Source organism: Numida meleagris, chromosome 1 (genome assembly GCF_002078875.1).
Source record: "Numida meleagris isolate 19003 breed g44 Domestic line chromosome 1, NumMel1.0, whole genome shotgun sequence".
NCBI classification, from domain to species: domain Eukaryota; kingdom Metazoa; phylum Chordata; class Aves; order Galliformes; family Numididae; genus Numida; species Numida meleagris.
Window position 1 is genome coordinate 179,181,179 of NC_034409.1, and position 15,466 is coordinate 179,196,644.

A 15,466-nucleotide genomic window follows, 5' to 3' on the forward strand; every position below is an offset into this window, starting at 1 on the left:
CTCTTGGCAAGCATTGCTTTTTAGACACTGACCTTGGTAGTCCTTTGCCCTAGTCACATCTTTCCTACATACCTAATTAGTGCACAAATAAAATAAAGGTAAGTAGGTAGCTTGAGAATTTGTTCTACATGGTACTCTATGAACGTCAGCGTTAAGCAGCAGCAATTATGTGACCACATTCAGTGTTTAACAACAAGAGATACATGGCATTAAAGGAGTAACGAAGGTTTGCATAAATCAGTTCCAACATTTTTAGTAGGCCAGATAAATTTCTTCTTTTAGATACAAAAACGTAGCTCCTGCTAGATGGATCTGAACCCACGCAAGAGAAGAACTTGATTGGGAAGTTTGAACAGTATATTCAATTTACTATTACAGAGTGAAAAGGCAGAAAACCTGAAAAGAGAGAGATTATATGTGGGAGGCACTATTCCCTTATGTAAATTTAATCCCTGTGCTAACTGTGCTCATGACACACCTCAGTATAAGGACAGCAGAAGAGAGCCTTGTGTAAAGAGAGTGGAGAAAGTTATGTAGGTCATTCACTTAGATGTGACAAAAACATCCTAGATTAAATTAAACAGTTTGGGAATGGGGAAGCAGCAGGGGTTACTTAAACAAAGATGTAGGTTAGTAACTACTGCAGGAATGTTTCATTCTCAGACATATCCCCAGAAATCTTCTCCTCCCATCATCTCCTTGTGATATTCTCTACTACTGATGTGCCTTTGTGGGCCATAATCCTTGAGTAGTGATTCAGCATCGGAGGCCATTTATGCATTACCACCACTAATTCCACTAAGGAACTGTATAGCATAAAAAAGAGTCCGCAGTGGTCACTTCCATACGCTACCTGGCTGCCTGGTTCCTTGCCATGTATACACATAGGTAAAAGCCCAGAGAAATATGAGAATGATAATAGCAGATTGCTGCACTTCTTGAGCATTTTGTTGCGAGCACTGCACGACCAAGGATTGCTAAAACTGGAGCAATCCCCAAGCAAGCTGTTATCATCCTGGTATATGTGACCTGGGCACTGAGAAGACCACTGAGCTACAGTATTAACGATACATTATAATCACTGCAACGATGCAGTGCATCACAGTGGCTTCGGTCGTGCAATGTTTGGATCTTCTAAAGAAAACTGCTGAATATTAGCAGTAGCCCACATCATTCCTTATATTCCCATCCCCTGTCAAATGAGGTTAATGTCAACCACCTGCCTTCCAGGGGGAGGGAAGGAGAAGAGTAGGGATAAGGGGTCCTGTCTTCTCTTTGTGGAATATCTTAATTTTGGGAAGTATTTCAGGAACATGAATCAAATGTTTCTCACTCATATACAGTTTGTGTTCCCATTAGAGGAAAAGCCAAAACCTGTGTCTTTCTACATAAGTTTTTCTAGAGAAATAGTTAAAAATAATCAGGGGAGAAAAATAGCATGTCTCCTGACTTAGTAGTAGAACCATGTCCTGTCCAATATCTTGAATCTGTGTACTCTCCTTACAAGCTTCAATTATATTTTCTTGCTGCACTTGAAAAGTCATTTTGTTTTTCAAAGACCAGAGTCAGTGTTTGCTAGCTTTTCTGATTCGGACATTCTTATAAATCCCAAACCAAAGCCATGTAATTAAAGTCATGCCAAAAAAAATAATCCTGGAGAGAGGTTTGAACCAGATAGGTGCAGAGGAGGCCAGCTTCTCCCAGAACCCCGACACTGAGCTGCTGCCTGCACATCATTGATATGGCTGCTACAAAAAAAAAAAAAAGCATTTCAGTTGCCTCTGCATAACAAAGCAACAGATGCTTCATTCTTTCTGTTAATGGCTACATAAATCTCAGCCCTCTTCTCTCCAGGCTCTCTGAGGGAACACCAAGAGAGGTAGCAGTTTGGTTCAGCACCACCCTTACTAGGTGCAGGCAGTAGTGACTGCATCCTGTGGAAGGACCTACGAGTGTAGACTCACATGGCCTGAGTTCTGGCAGGGATCGCTTGGGTGACTTGAAGGATCCATTTTGGTTCACTCCCCTTCTGCTTTTCTTTCTACTCATTCTGATATAGAGTGAGGTAGTGCTTGCTGTAGCTACTTTAAAAGAAGCCACAACTGAATGTAATCTGTCAGCACGAGGCAATAAAATTAAAATTATGGGAACACATATTTCCCCTTGCTTATTATGCTGTCTTTTCCCTTCTACCTATTTTACAGAATAAATAATTTTATTTAATTTTTGTATCTACATTATCTGCCAATATGTGATGTATTTTCAAGGTAGAATTTGATGGGGGAATGTGTATGGGACCAAATGTGGCTTTCTGATAAAAGGCTGCTTGCAAGAAAATTCAGATAGCAGATCTAGTTTCAATTCTGGCCATGTCAGACTGTGGGGCTAAAGCTAATGAGGTGTGCAGATGCTATTGCAATAGCATCAGGACACTGGAGGGCAAGTTTCACTGGTTTGCTAAGAAGCAACTGGTACAGATGAACTTGCAAGGCCATGCTGCAAAGTCAAGAAATAACTGAATCAGTAGCATGTACTCAGCTGTATCTTGATGTTACTTTCTATGTGTGACACTGAAAAAAGATTATTTGTTCTGTACAGCGTATTACAATAGCATTTTCTAAACCAGTGGTAATGCTAGTGTAACCATACTGGTCCAAAGGTATGAGAGATGCAATTTGAGAAGAGGTGATATCGTTTATTAGATCAACCGAAACAGCTGAAGAAGCTAAGAAGGTTTTTCACTGTTTCCAGTTACAGCATCTTGTCTAATAAAAATATTATTTCTCCACGCTAGCTTTTTATTTACTACATTTTTGAGCAATAAACTCTTAACCTGCTGATGGAAAACACAGGTTTGATTTACTGCTTGCTGAGGCTTAATATCATGATACTTGCAATATTTCAGCTGTTTAATAATATTATATTTTGTAGTGAATCAAGGAAAAATCCACATTGAGATGATCAATGACTAGCACAGGAACAGATATTTGAAATGGTGCAAGCTTTACTTATATAATTCACAATTTTATAACAATACTTAACATATGTAAATATACAAGTTTATGTCTGTAACAATTACCTTTATAGATGTAAACAAATCATTCCACCACATTCCCACAAATTCATGTGTACAGTAAAATGCTCACAAGTGATGATTCATACTATAATGGAAGCTGGAGAATGTAACTAGTCCAAATGCTAAACAGATCTATGTATGCCTTGCCTACTGTGAAGAAGGTAATTTCAAAATCTGTAAGCACTGTAAAAATAACTTGTAAAAGTGACAAATATTTGTGCAAGGAAATGTCTCATTTTTTGAACAGGGGTGGCACACATCACACTTTATTCCAAAAAAAAGAAACCTTCCATAGAAGCCAATTGATTTATTTTTTATTTTTTATTTTTTATTTTTTATTTTTTTTGGAGTAAGGTGTCCAGGATTCGGTTTGAAGTCTTTATTATTGTCATGCAATGAACGTTATTTTTTTTTCTCCAGTCTACTAAAGAATTTAATTAGTAAATACATTTTATGAAAAAATATTTTTCTATTATGAGAAGATCAAAGAATTTTTGAGGTAAGACTTGGGCAAGCATGTATCAGACAAAACAGAGGGTGGTATTTAGTCACCTAATGGAAGTGTCTGTCATTTTGGGTGCCCTATGGTAGTCTGCCTGCCCTCCATTTGTCATTCTGCAGGTCTGGGTAGCTCTGATATCCTCAGTGTTAACCACCTACCTATGGACAATTGAATAAATTTCTAAATCTTTGAGTACTTTCATGAAAGCTTAAACACTTGGGGAACAACTCATCCCATGTGTGAAACATCACATGGCAGCTAAGACATCCACGTGGACTAGTCATATACTGCATAAGACAGGCAAGAAAGTTTCATCCTGCTGGTGTAGTTACAGAAATGGGGGGAGGCAGAATATCCTACAGCATCATAAATGTCACTGCATACTTTAAGTGGGAAACTGAATTGAGACCCTCTGTAAAGACATCTACATTTAGGTGACACAGTCTTGAATGAGATCCTGCCCTTCAAGATTAGTCTGCCAATGTGAAGACTATCTTATTAAAATACTGAGCTGGAAGCCACAATGCAGACACAGCTCATTGTATGTCTAGCTTTGGTTCTACAGAATTGTTATGATCTTCAGGTTTTGCAGTCTCAGAATAGGTACAGAGTTACCTGTGTCATGAAAGGGATTAGAGAATCTGGAGTAAAGATCTCAGATTCCTTATATTCTAGTTCAATGTCTCAGAAAGTGATGAGGCAGTGGAATAGGCTGCCCAGAGAAGCTGGAGATGCCCCATTCCAGGGGGTGCTCAAGACCAGGTTTGACGGGGCGTTGAACAGCCTGATCTGACGGGTGCAAGCCCTGCCCAAGGCAAGGAGACTGGAACTTGGTGGGCTTGAAGGTTTCTTCTAACCCAAACCATGCTGTGATTCTGTGATTCTGTGATCTCACTGCCATATTTCTCATCTTGCTAGAACAATAATGATTACTTTCCCTGGCTGAATAAACCACTATATTTGCCTTACAATTAGAGAAGGTTATACATAGTTCCCCTTCTCCAGCCATATAATGAGCCCACTGCACACCAAGCTGGGGCCTCTGGGGGCACTCTTCTGCACACAGGGAGAGCATCTGTCCATTCTAAGAGGGCCAGGCATGCAGGAGGATGTGAAGCACATGAAGTGCAAGACACATGGCTTTCCCAGGAACTATAAAATCCAGGGCTATGTGGCAGCTGGTAGATTAATGCATGTCACTGCCCAGGTTACTTGCTCCCTCTGGGCTGCTCCCTCACCACTTGTCTAGTTGGTGATAGGTTGAGTGTCTATATGCTGAATCAAAACTGTACAAAAAATTCTACGTGCTCTTACTACAAATGAAGATAACATTTTGCCAAGTAGAAAACCCTGTACTAGGTTCTTTGAGTGCAGAGCTAATTCTTTATAATGCCATAGCCATACAGCCATGCTACAGCAAAGTAAGCGTAGACACACAAAACGTGAAGAAACAGCAGGCAAATCAACTTGTGCTATTTGGCTTCAGGCAAAAATTAAAGCGAGCCATGCTGAGAACTTGTAAACTTTTCTTACTCTGCCATGACACCTCTCTTTGAAGACGGAAAAGTCTTCAGCACTGATTGCAGAAGCGTTTCAGTTTAATGTTGGAGAATAGGCATGCAACCAAAACTATATGCCATCTACAGTGGTTCAACCTCCCTTCAATATGAAGAGGGCAAGGAAGAGATCAAAAACTCTTTGTCTGGCAAAGGGTTGCTCTAGTTAAATATTTTTTGTCTAGGTCTGTGATCATATGCTTCTGAATATTAAATTAATTGCCTCAGTAAGTCAATATTAAGAATCATGGTTGTAATCTGCCTTCAGAGTCATGTGAGCTGCTCCCATTAGGGTCAATGGGAGATGTGCATGACTAGCTTATGGCAGAATTCACCACATATTCTTATTCAAACCAAATTCTGATATATTTCTCTTGCACTGCAATTTCAAAACATTGAAAGGGGACACTTTTGGTCAAGAATTAGTTCTGCTTTTAAATAATTGCATTTATCCCAAAATGACATGCTGCATAAACAGAGGGCATGCTTTGGAATATTAATTCAGCTTTTGGCTTTCGAAAATTATCCCACCAGTCCTTTCAATACAGGGACTGGAAAAGTTCTTTTGAAGATAACATTTATTACGCACATCAAAATGCTTCAATGCAAACAGGACAGGCAAGATAACACATTTTAAAAGCTTTCTTGTTTCCCTTTTTTTTTCCTTTCTGGCAAACAGGAACCTTGTATATTACTTTTCATTATTATTTTTTACTCGCTTCTCCTAAGCTTGGAGCTATTTATGGAAATTACAGTACTCATGTATGGTAGCTTCAGTCAAAGATATCAGGATTGGTATGAGAGGAAATTTCGACTGAAAGCTTGTTATTCACATCATTCTCTTCTCAGCTTGGCAAAGTTGAAGGTTAACGTCATCTGTTCTAGACATTTCAGATTAGTCACAGAACTTTTCTTGGTGGTTCAGTGCCTGGTCATCCAGTCAGAGGAACAGTAATCCATATGGAAAAATTAGCTCAATGCTACTAGACTGGTGGTTAATACTTGAGCCTTAGTTAGGAATGTTCGCAGCATCTTGGGACTCTTTTCTTCCTTGATCAATTTCTTAAAATAGGATTCTTCATCAGAGGCTGAAAAGAGGAGGACTGTACTGAAGTATTTTTTTTTTCCATCACCAAGTCTTTTTTAGGAAAAAGATACATATTATTTTAAATGTCCCATGCAAATTTAAAAGAAAAATTACACAATTTGGTTAGGATTTACACTCTGAATTCCTGGACAGTAATTTGGTTGTTTTGCATCCTGGAATGATAATCTTTAACAGGAGATTTTTAAAAATATACTTAATGTATAAATGCTGATACACACTTCTGGAAATCTGGTAACTAATTGAATTTTTGAGTAAGAAAATATATTGACATTTTCCTTTGGAGTATTTTAAACTCTGAATTAAATTAGAAAATTGTTGCTTAACAACACAAACAGAATATTCCTTCCCAATTGACACGTAGCTTATCCTAAAGGGTTAAAATATCTTGTCTAAATGAAGCAGGTGAAAAGGGCAGTGAACTGAGATGTAAAATCTTAGATGTGGTCAGATAAAGGTCAGCCTTTGCCAGTTGGCTTTTACAAACATCATCTTAAAAGGGCATTTCTGACTTCTGAATCAAAATTGTTAAATGTTTTATTTAAAATACAGATTTAGAAGAAAAAAAGGCTTTGAAAAGCTATGTTTTAAAAATGTAAATGAATGAAACAACTGTATTCTTCTTTGTCTGCAACCACTCCAAAAAAAGTAATTACATACCTAATGCTGAAAAATCCCAAATTTATTTAGATTTTATTAAAATGGAAAATTGTATTTACATGCTGGACAAATATATCTAGAAATATGTTCAAATGCATCTACTAAATTCATGTTTTCATTTACAACTGCAAGTAGATAAACCAGTTCTGATTGGCTGACTGAACCATAGCGCTTAGAATTTTAGCTCTTACTAAAGTCAACTTTGAATTTATAATGTGTTGACAAAAGTGACACTGACATTACAGACATCTGTTCAATTATGTCAGTTAGGAGATTTTAGGTTTTTCTTTTCTTCCAGTTTCTTGTGAGTCAACATTTATCAATCAGGGGTTGAATGAATTCACATATATTTTTGAGAATTACTTTAGTAAAAAATGGGAAAGATTGTATACAGAAAGAAAATTACTTCAACTTATTTTTAAAAACCTGACATCAGTGAATCATTACTTCAAATACATACCAAAAAACCTCTGAACAAACATAACAGTCAAGATAATTAAGATATATGGCTCTCACCCTCCCATTAACCCAGGAACTGGCAGACTAAGTAACACTTTAACTAAAAAGGAGATTGTGTCACATTGCAGTATAAGCATAAAAAAAAAAAGAAAAAGATACAGATAGAAAAACACCTTACCAAAATTGTAGTGACAACTACAGTTCTGTTCTCCATGGCTGAAGTGTCATTTCCAAGTGTAGGTTCATGCTGAATCAGAACTAATTTATCCATGTCATTCCAGTAACCAACCTGCAAAATAAAAGGTATATAATTTACAGTGGGTAATTCTACATTTGGTGAAATTTCAGGTGCAATTATTACATGAAAAACTGTGTGATCCAAAGATAATTTTGTTCCAAAGAAGTGCTGCCATAGATGAGTGAAAAGTAGTATCCACCCAGTACTGTGGGTATACATACCATCTTGCAGCACTGTTGCAGTCAGACCTGGTATTGCCGCCTTAGCAGCTCCTGACTGACCCGTGCTACTTACTTCAACCAGGGGCACAAATTAAACCCCACCTGCAATATTCCAAATCCTTCCTTGGGGCATAAATGAGATATAAGAGTTCTTGCTCTCTACGAGAAAGTTTTCATTCATTAATCCCCCACAACTTCTGGTCTCTGGAGGAGTGAAAGATGTCCAGATTGCAGCTTTGCAATGCAGTAGCTGAGCTTCATTCCCTGCTCCATTGTGGGTCTCCCATGACCCCCAGCCCAGGACCTTACCAAGCTTGTTCAATTGGCACTGACCTTTGGTATCTACATTACAAGTCCTGTTGTTAATTTGTTTTTTTTTTTATACTCACTGGAGAGACAAGTACTATAAAGCAGCCACAGCCCTTCCCAGAGCAGCCTTAAGGTGAAAAAAATGCCTTAGTTCATTGCTGGTGCTGAAACATTAAGAAGCCAGGTTTAAATCACCCACTTAAAAAAAAAAAAATAAGGGCGGAATGCCTGGAATCAGAAGCTCTCCCCTTACATACAGACACAGCTTTTTGCAGTGCACACCTCTGGCATTTAGTACAACCTGCAGCTGTGTCTTCTGCACTAGTAGTGATGCTGCTGGGCACAAGACACGAACCAGCATTACTTGCTGTAAGAGCAGATGGGATGAAGGCAGCCTGAAAAAAAGATTATCCTACAAACTTTTATTGATATGCTTGAGGGTTGCACGGTAAAAACTTGAAACTTCTGTGCCCAAAACTGCACATATGATATGTACAAAGTCTTTGAGTGGCTAAACATGAATACAGAAGTGTCTGTAGAACAATACTCTAGAACAATGCTCCCACCTAAGGCAGCTCTCCAGACTACTGAGATCCCAATGAATTGAATTTAGCAACTGATCCTTTTTCCCAGGAAAGGTGAAGGTAGTGGCAGTGGTCTTAAAGGTTCCTTTGAAAGATGAGCAGTTCAAGCTGGCATAGGTCACTTGAGAAGCAGTTGGGGACTAGTCAGTGATGACTCCTCCTTCCTGCCTGCCTTTCTTAACTGGGAGTTCATGGGAGCAAGAAGTGGGAGAAAGGAACTCCTTGTCCATCTCACGAGAAGAGGAAGGGGAATTTTGGAGGAAAATAGGGTCTGGATAGAGTTTCAGTATAACTGTCAGTGCCAAAGAACAGTCTGTGCCTTGGATGAGACTTCAGTGTGAAGCAAACTGTCTGGACAGTCAGATCAATTATGCAGTCAATATTATTTTTAATGTTTTTGCAGAACCCAGAATAAAACTCATCTTCACATAGGATTCTGCCTCCATGAAGTATGGTAATCATCTTGTTCAGAACAATGTGGTGATGCAGTAAATTATTCTAGAAGTGCAGGGGAGAGTTTTTTGGTTACTGAGTTCATGTGCATTACTGAATATTATGCATTCTTAAACTATTCATTACATTTAATATTCCATTAAAGTCCTTTTATTAAATTAATTTATAGAGAGGCAAGTCACCTTAGCAGTCCTTAAAGCTGTGTTCAGGCACAATCATCACAGCAGTGAGTACGCATTTGTGAGAATGACAAATATATAAAGTAACAGAGTATGGGTGAATGAGAGAGTATGAGCCAATATTTTATTTTCAGTTAGTGAAGTGAACAGGCACAAACTCTTCCAATGCACAACTTTTGTTACTTCTAGTTGACACATTCCTTTTCTCTTTGCTATAACATACAAGCCTTGACTTATGTGTCTACAGCTAACAGAAGCTTCAGTTTTGCTGATACAGCAGAGAGGCAAGTCAGTTTCCTAGTAGGATGCACTGCTAACAAATATTCTCTTTCATCCAGACAATCACAGACTCAAAGATACAATTGATAACTGAAAATGTCAAGTTGCTGTCAAAAACTGTGACCGACTTGAGGCAGAACATATACACTGAAACCTGGCAGTTTGGGAAGCTCGTTATAACAGTGAGTGATTGTTTTTCATTGTGCAAGTGTTCACTGCTGGGAAGCTCAGACGGAAAATAGAAAATGAATGATGCAGTGTGCTGTAGAAGTAAGTACCATAACAAAATGCAGACAAAAATAAAGGAGCTTTTTGAGGAATGCAGGCATTTTATAAAGGAATTTCAGCCTGTATGTATAGTTGTGTGTTTCCTTGTGTGCACCTCAAACCTGCACTAAATCAACTCTGGAACTGGATTACTAACAAATATATAAGATATATATGACAAATATATGAGAATATAGATCTGCAGTAACTCTGAGAGCACTAGAATACATTATGTTTACCTATAAAATCTCAAGTCCTCGGGGGAAAAACTCCTCAAAGGAAAGGATTGAATTCAGCTATTATATAAGTAAATCCAATTCAATATGGACTTCCATTAGACTTTTTAGCTGTTTTGTTTACTTATGGAGAGGCTGAATTTATCACTCAGAAAGCAGTCTTGTAAAAATATCTGCTTCAAAGTATATTTGTCAAAACAGTTTGGCCTTTGAATGAACAACGTCATTTCTGAAGGCCTGTGCACCTTATATCAACTACTGAGGTGCTTCTGCTGAAGCCCACAAGTCACTAAAAGCAACAGATAATCTCCATTTTAGTTGACTAAATTCAAACTCAGGATCCAAATCTTAGACTTATTCATGTATATATTTTTAAACTTTGCTTATTTCTTTTGTTTCATTTTTAATCTTGACACTGTTTTGCAGACAAGAACCTACTATACAATGCTGCATAAATGAAACCAAGAGGAGCATGGGTTAGTGTCTCTCATTTGACAACACTATATGGAAATCTGCTTCTCACTAGCTGTGCAGTTTTGTAATGCACTTAAAGCTGTAGACAGCAAAAAAATCACTCTTCTAAAGATTAGAGGCATGTGCTATTCTAACTGGAAAAGCTAGTTCTGAAAAGATTGCTGTGTGATTCACTGATCATGTTATTTAGGATGTGAGAAGAAGACATTAAAGGTGAGAGCCTCTTAGTTCAATTAAGTACAGCCATTTCTCGCATAATATATAGGATTTGTCAGGCTGGATGGAGCACAGAATTGGTTCAATGATCACATATAAAATCCCAAACAATACATAAGAAATAAATTCTTGTGAGGAGCCAGACCTGTCAGAGCTGTTATGGCTGCTTATATCAAAGACAGGTAATGGTTTGTGAGTGGCAGAGAGACAAAGGGAAAGCATGTCTGAAAAGATAAGAAAAGCACCTTGGGATGCTAGCGCAGCATAGACATAATTCCTCTTTTTGCTACCACCTTTCCCCTCAAATCATAGGCAAGAAGAGAGGATGGGGACATCCCTGAAGTGATGCAAATCAAAGGCACCATTCCCAAAATGGATGAGGAATGTTGCAACAAGAACAATAAGCCAATTGGGGCAGTTCGTTTTCCACTAAGCAAGCTCCCTAATGAGTTACCTAAGTTGCGATCTAATTAACTACACCTTTTCCATCTTGACCTCCGGTACCACTGGGTACTGGGGAGGGAGAGGTTGTACCTCACTCACCACTTGCCTTGGATGCACCCCAGCTACCTGTACACCCTCCCGGCTGTCAACAGCATGGCTCGCAGCCAGGCGGGCAACAAGGACAGACAGATTCTCTGGCAGAAGACACCGGGCTTCTCAAGAGACAAGCAAGACAGATTCACTTTTCCTAGTGTATTTCTTAGTCATATGTCATACTTTCAAAAGTCAACTGCACTAATACACCTGCTATGCAGGGACACTCTTTGCTTCAGTCTACAGCTCTGTACTGGGATATACTGGCAGTAAGTGCATCCTAATGTGTAATTCTGGTATGAACCCACAGTTCAACACTCTGCCTTCTCACCACTGCAGATTATCTTTGTGGATAAACTGTTCACCTGGGATACTATTTACTGGGCTTGTCACCTACGGAGAGACAGTGAAGGACTATTTAATCTAATTCTGATTTCCTCAGCCCTACTCAAGAAACCATGATTCTCCTATCCACCTCCAGCTTCTCACTTTCTCTTCTTCTGATGTCCTAGCAAACAAAATAGGCCATAGTGCCTCCAAAGGAAATAAATCCATTGAGCTCTAGTCCATTTTCTGATCTTTATTTGTTTTATATTATGATAAATTGAAAAATTTGAGCACAAAAGAGGAAGGGCTAACAAAACATAAGGCTTATCTCTTCAGAATGACTGTGCTGAGTGATGGTCTATGTGCATTCAGACATAGCTGATGTGACATATACTATTAGCCTGCCTGACAGACTGACTGACATCTCACCTTTCTAAGATGCACACTTGTTTCTGTGTTCCTCAACTTTTGCATGGAATAATAATATCTAGTCGAAAACAGACTTTCTGCTTACACCAGGCATGTAATTGATATATATAATAATTTTTAAATGGCATGGAATCCAATTTATTTAACTCTTTAGTCGTAGTAAACTCATTTATCAAAGAATCACAGAGTCATAGAATCATAGAATCACAGAACGGTTTTGGTTGGAAAGGATCTCAAAGATCATCTAGTTCCAACCCTCAGGCTGTGGGCAGGGTTGCCAGTGCAAGCTCAAGAACTAGATCAGGTTACCCAGGGCCCCATCTCCCATTTATATGGTATAAGAATAACAAACACTGCGAGCACATACCTTCCGAGGACCTGTGTTTTTCAGCTCAAAGACATCCATGGTGTAGTTGACTCTGCGACCATAATGGTCAAATTGAACATTTCCTGTCAATCCTTGTATTCGAACCTAAAAATACAAGCAAAAGCATCATGAAGATCCAGACTTACATTCTTTACTGTAAATGCCACAGAGTAGTGAAAAGTATCTTTTTGCCTCACACTCTGGTGGATTAAATGCATAAAATGAGTATGTGTCGTTCTTTAAGGTAATCTTAAAGATTGCCAGCAACCTTGGACCCAGCAAAGCAATTCGCTATCACAGATGATGGGTGAGATGCATAAGGCCTGAAAGGAATGCTTTCAAAACCTCACAGCGAAGAAGGAAAGACGTAAAGCTATGAGGCTGGATGGGGCAGTTTTCCACCACCTGTCTCAGACCTGAAACCAAAACATGTTTTTTCTTACGTTTCTGTCCTGTGTTACTGGAGGATACCCAGACTGTGGACCTCATTCCAAAGAAACCATGTCCATATTGCTGCTGGCTCTAATTGTATCAGGATCCAGCCATGCGAGCATTTTTGGCCAGACTTCGAGGCTCAAGCCTGTCCAACCTAACACAGAAGCCTGATTTCATGCTTCTCACAATTATTACAGATCTGTGCATCTGCAAAGACTATGCAAAGCAGATAAAATGCTTTATTTCTCCTCCTAACAGTCAGAATGTGGATTTAAACCACCTACTCTTTCCCTTTGACCATTTGTATCTGTGCTGATTTTTCTCCATGACTGAAACACAGGCTTCCAGGCACAGAGCTGCCAGCTCTGTCAGCAGTCACTTCTCAGCAGCTTCTCCTGAGCAGAGCCTGCTCATTTGCAGCAATTTAAATTCAACTGCAAGATTTTTATTTTTCTTACTGTCCCGTCCAAAGGAAAGGCTAAATCATCTTGACAGAGATCTGGAACTTTCTAGGCATCCATATTCATCAGGAATTCAAAATCCTGACATCAGTGAACAATGGCTCTGGGTTATGTTTTTTTAAAGAAAAAAAAAATACTACCTATGTGATTTCCCTGGAAGAAATCTACATTTATTCAAGACGACAGAAGAATATTTGAAAGGTTATATTTGATAGAAAAATCTGTTTCCTTAAATGACAGTATCTGCACACCCAGGTTGTATGCGAAGTGCAACAGATGAGTTCAAAATCTCAGTGACAGAAGTCTCAACTATCTAGTAAGACTAGAACTACTAGAAGTTTTCTACAGTTGTAATACCCTTCTGCTTTCATTCCAAATTCTAAACCAAAACTTCAAAACAGCCCAAGCTGATTCCAACTGGCAATTGACAAATAAATTTCCCCTCTCCCATCACTGCCCTTGAATATAGTATCTTCCAAATCATGTAGTATACAACTTGTATCTAATATTCACAAAGATCACTAGAATAAAGCCCACCCTTACCTGTTTCAGTGTCCTCTCCATATCAATTCCTTGACCCCAAGGGGCGGCAGGATTAGCAAGACAATCGCCAGCATTTCCCCTTCTTGAAATATCTATTTTCTGCCTTCTAAGATTGCGGAAAGTTTCAGCCATCACAAGCACTCCATCATATGTTAATGCAGATGTATACTAAATGGATGGACAAACACAGTGCCTTGGAGTTGGTACATTGCAAAAATCATCTGTCTCACTTTATTCTAGCTTGATGCATTACACAGCAGTTTCTACACTTTCATTAAGAAAAAACTCTTCAAAATCAAAAGCAGTTTTGTCTAAGGAATGAATGCAGGATTGAGAAGAGTACATTCCACTAGTTCCAGCTTTTAGACTGGAACTAAGAGCAGAAAAAATTGCCTCTGAAGAATTATCAGAAGAAACAAATTAAATTGAAGATACTAATTTCTCAAACTTTTTTTCTAGTTGTCTTACCCTTTACGGAATGGTTTCATGCATCCACCCTCCCCTCCAACTTACTCAATAAGAAAAAGAAGAAAAAAAGAAATAGTAACTGAAAAAGATAATAAGCAAGAATAAATGAGCAGAAATCCAAGTTGTTGGATTTGATAGGAATGATCAAGACTATGTTCTTCCTATCGGAAAACCTGTGTGAGCCCTGTGAATAACACACAGTACTGAATGGTACTGAAGAATAAAGTGGGTTTGGCAGGTCATCAAAGCCAGTCAGTACTTCTAGACTGACTATTGCAACTCCTTTAGATTGAGAACACATTAAATTAGATGTGTAGAGTATGTCTTTAACAGACTTTAGCTTGGAGCATACAAACAAAGGGGCATTTTTGCACCGTGGTCCTCCAATTAATTTCCTGCATCGGGAGAAGTGGGTAATAACCCCAGGGCTGATATGAAATTCCCTTCAGCTGCCAAAATGACAGTTGTTGAAGGCTAATTTCCTTTCTGCCCTTTGTCTTGCATATTATGAGCCCACTGGGACATGTTTAACTTTATAATCTTGAGTTTTGGATAACCATAGGTGAATTACGTGTGATTGTTTAATCATGTCAGTTTCTTAGAAGGAGGCATCAGAATTCTGTTCATGTGACAAGGAGTCCTGTGTGCTAAACTGTCCCACTCAACAGTACTGTGGATCTCTGCACTCCACAGACCACAGCATCCTTTTTTTTTTTTTCCCCTCCTTAAAATAAAATTATTGAATATTCACCAAATGATGTAGATATCCTTTGTATTACCCATCCTGATGCTTTCTACAGGCTTTGCCAGTTTGTTGCTCTTCCAGCCATAGAATGGTTGATTATATATCTTTGTGCACAGCATAAGAGCCAAAACTGGGTCTGACATGTATTCGTATGTATATAAATCAGGGCTGTTTTGATGAATTAATATTTATAACTATGCTTTGATTTGCCCAACAAGAAAATTATAGGTGACAGAAATATTTTGTTGTCCACCTGTGAAGGATTAGGATAGAGGAACATTGGGTTGTAATTGCACTGTAAGATCATTCCTGAAAATGATTATTAGAACAGGTTTTGAGA

At 38.6% G+C, this 15,466-nt stretch overlaps 1 protein-coding gene across 3 annotated transcripts in view; it reads right to left on the reverse strand.

Annotated features, from left to right (window-relative positions):
* Window positions 1–15,466, reverse strand: part of GRIA4 (glutamate ionotropic receptor AMPA type subunit 4) — a 221,470-nt gene that overhangs the window by 57,145 nt on the left and 148,859 nt on the right. For 2 of the 3 annotated variants that reach the window (XM_021380710.1, XM_021380726.1), the window contains exons 7-9: window positions 13,914–14,081; window positions 12,475–12,579; window positions 7,537–7,647 (exon numbers count right to left, since the gene is read on the reverse strand). In XM_021380710.1, coding sequence (XP_021236385.1) covers window positions 7,537–7,647; window positions 12,475–12,579; window positions 13,914–14,081 — 384 coding nt within the window. Of the gene's footprint in view, window positions 1–2,875; window positions 6,223–7,536; window positions 7,648–12,474; window positions 12,580–13,913; window positions 14,082–15,466 lie in introns of those variants that run through there. The other variant, XM_021380718.1, reaches the window with a different exon arrangement.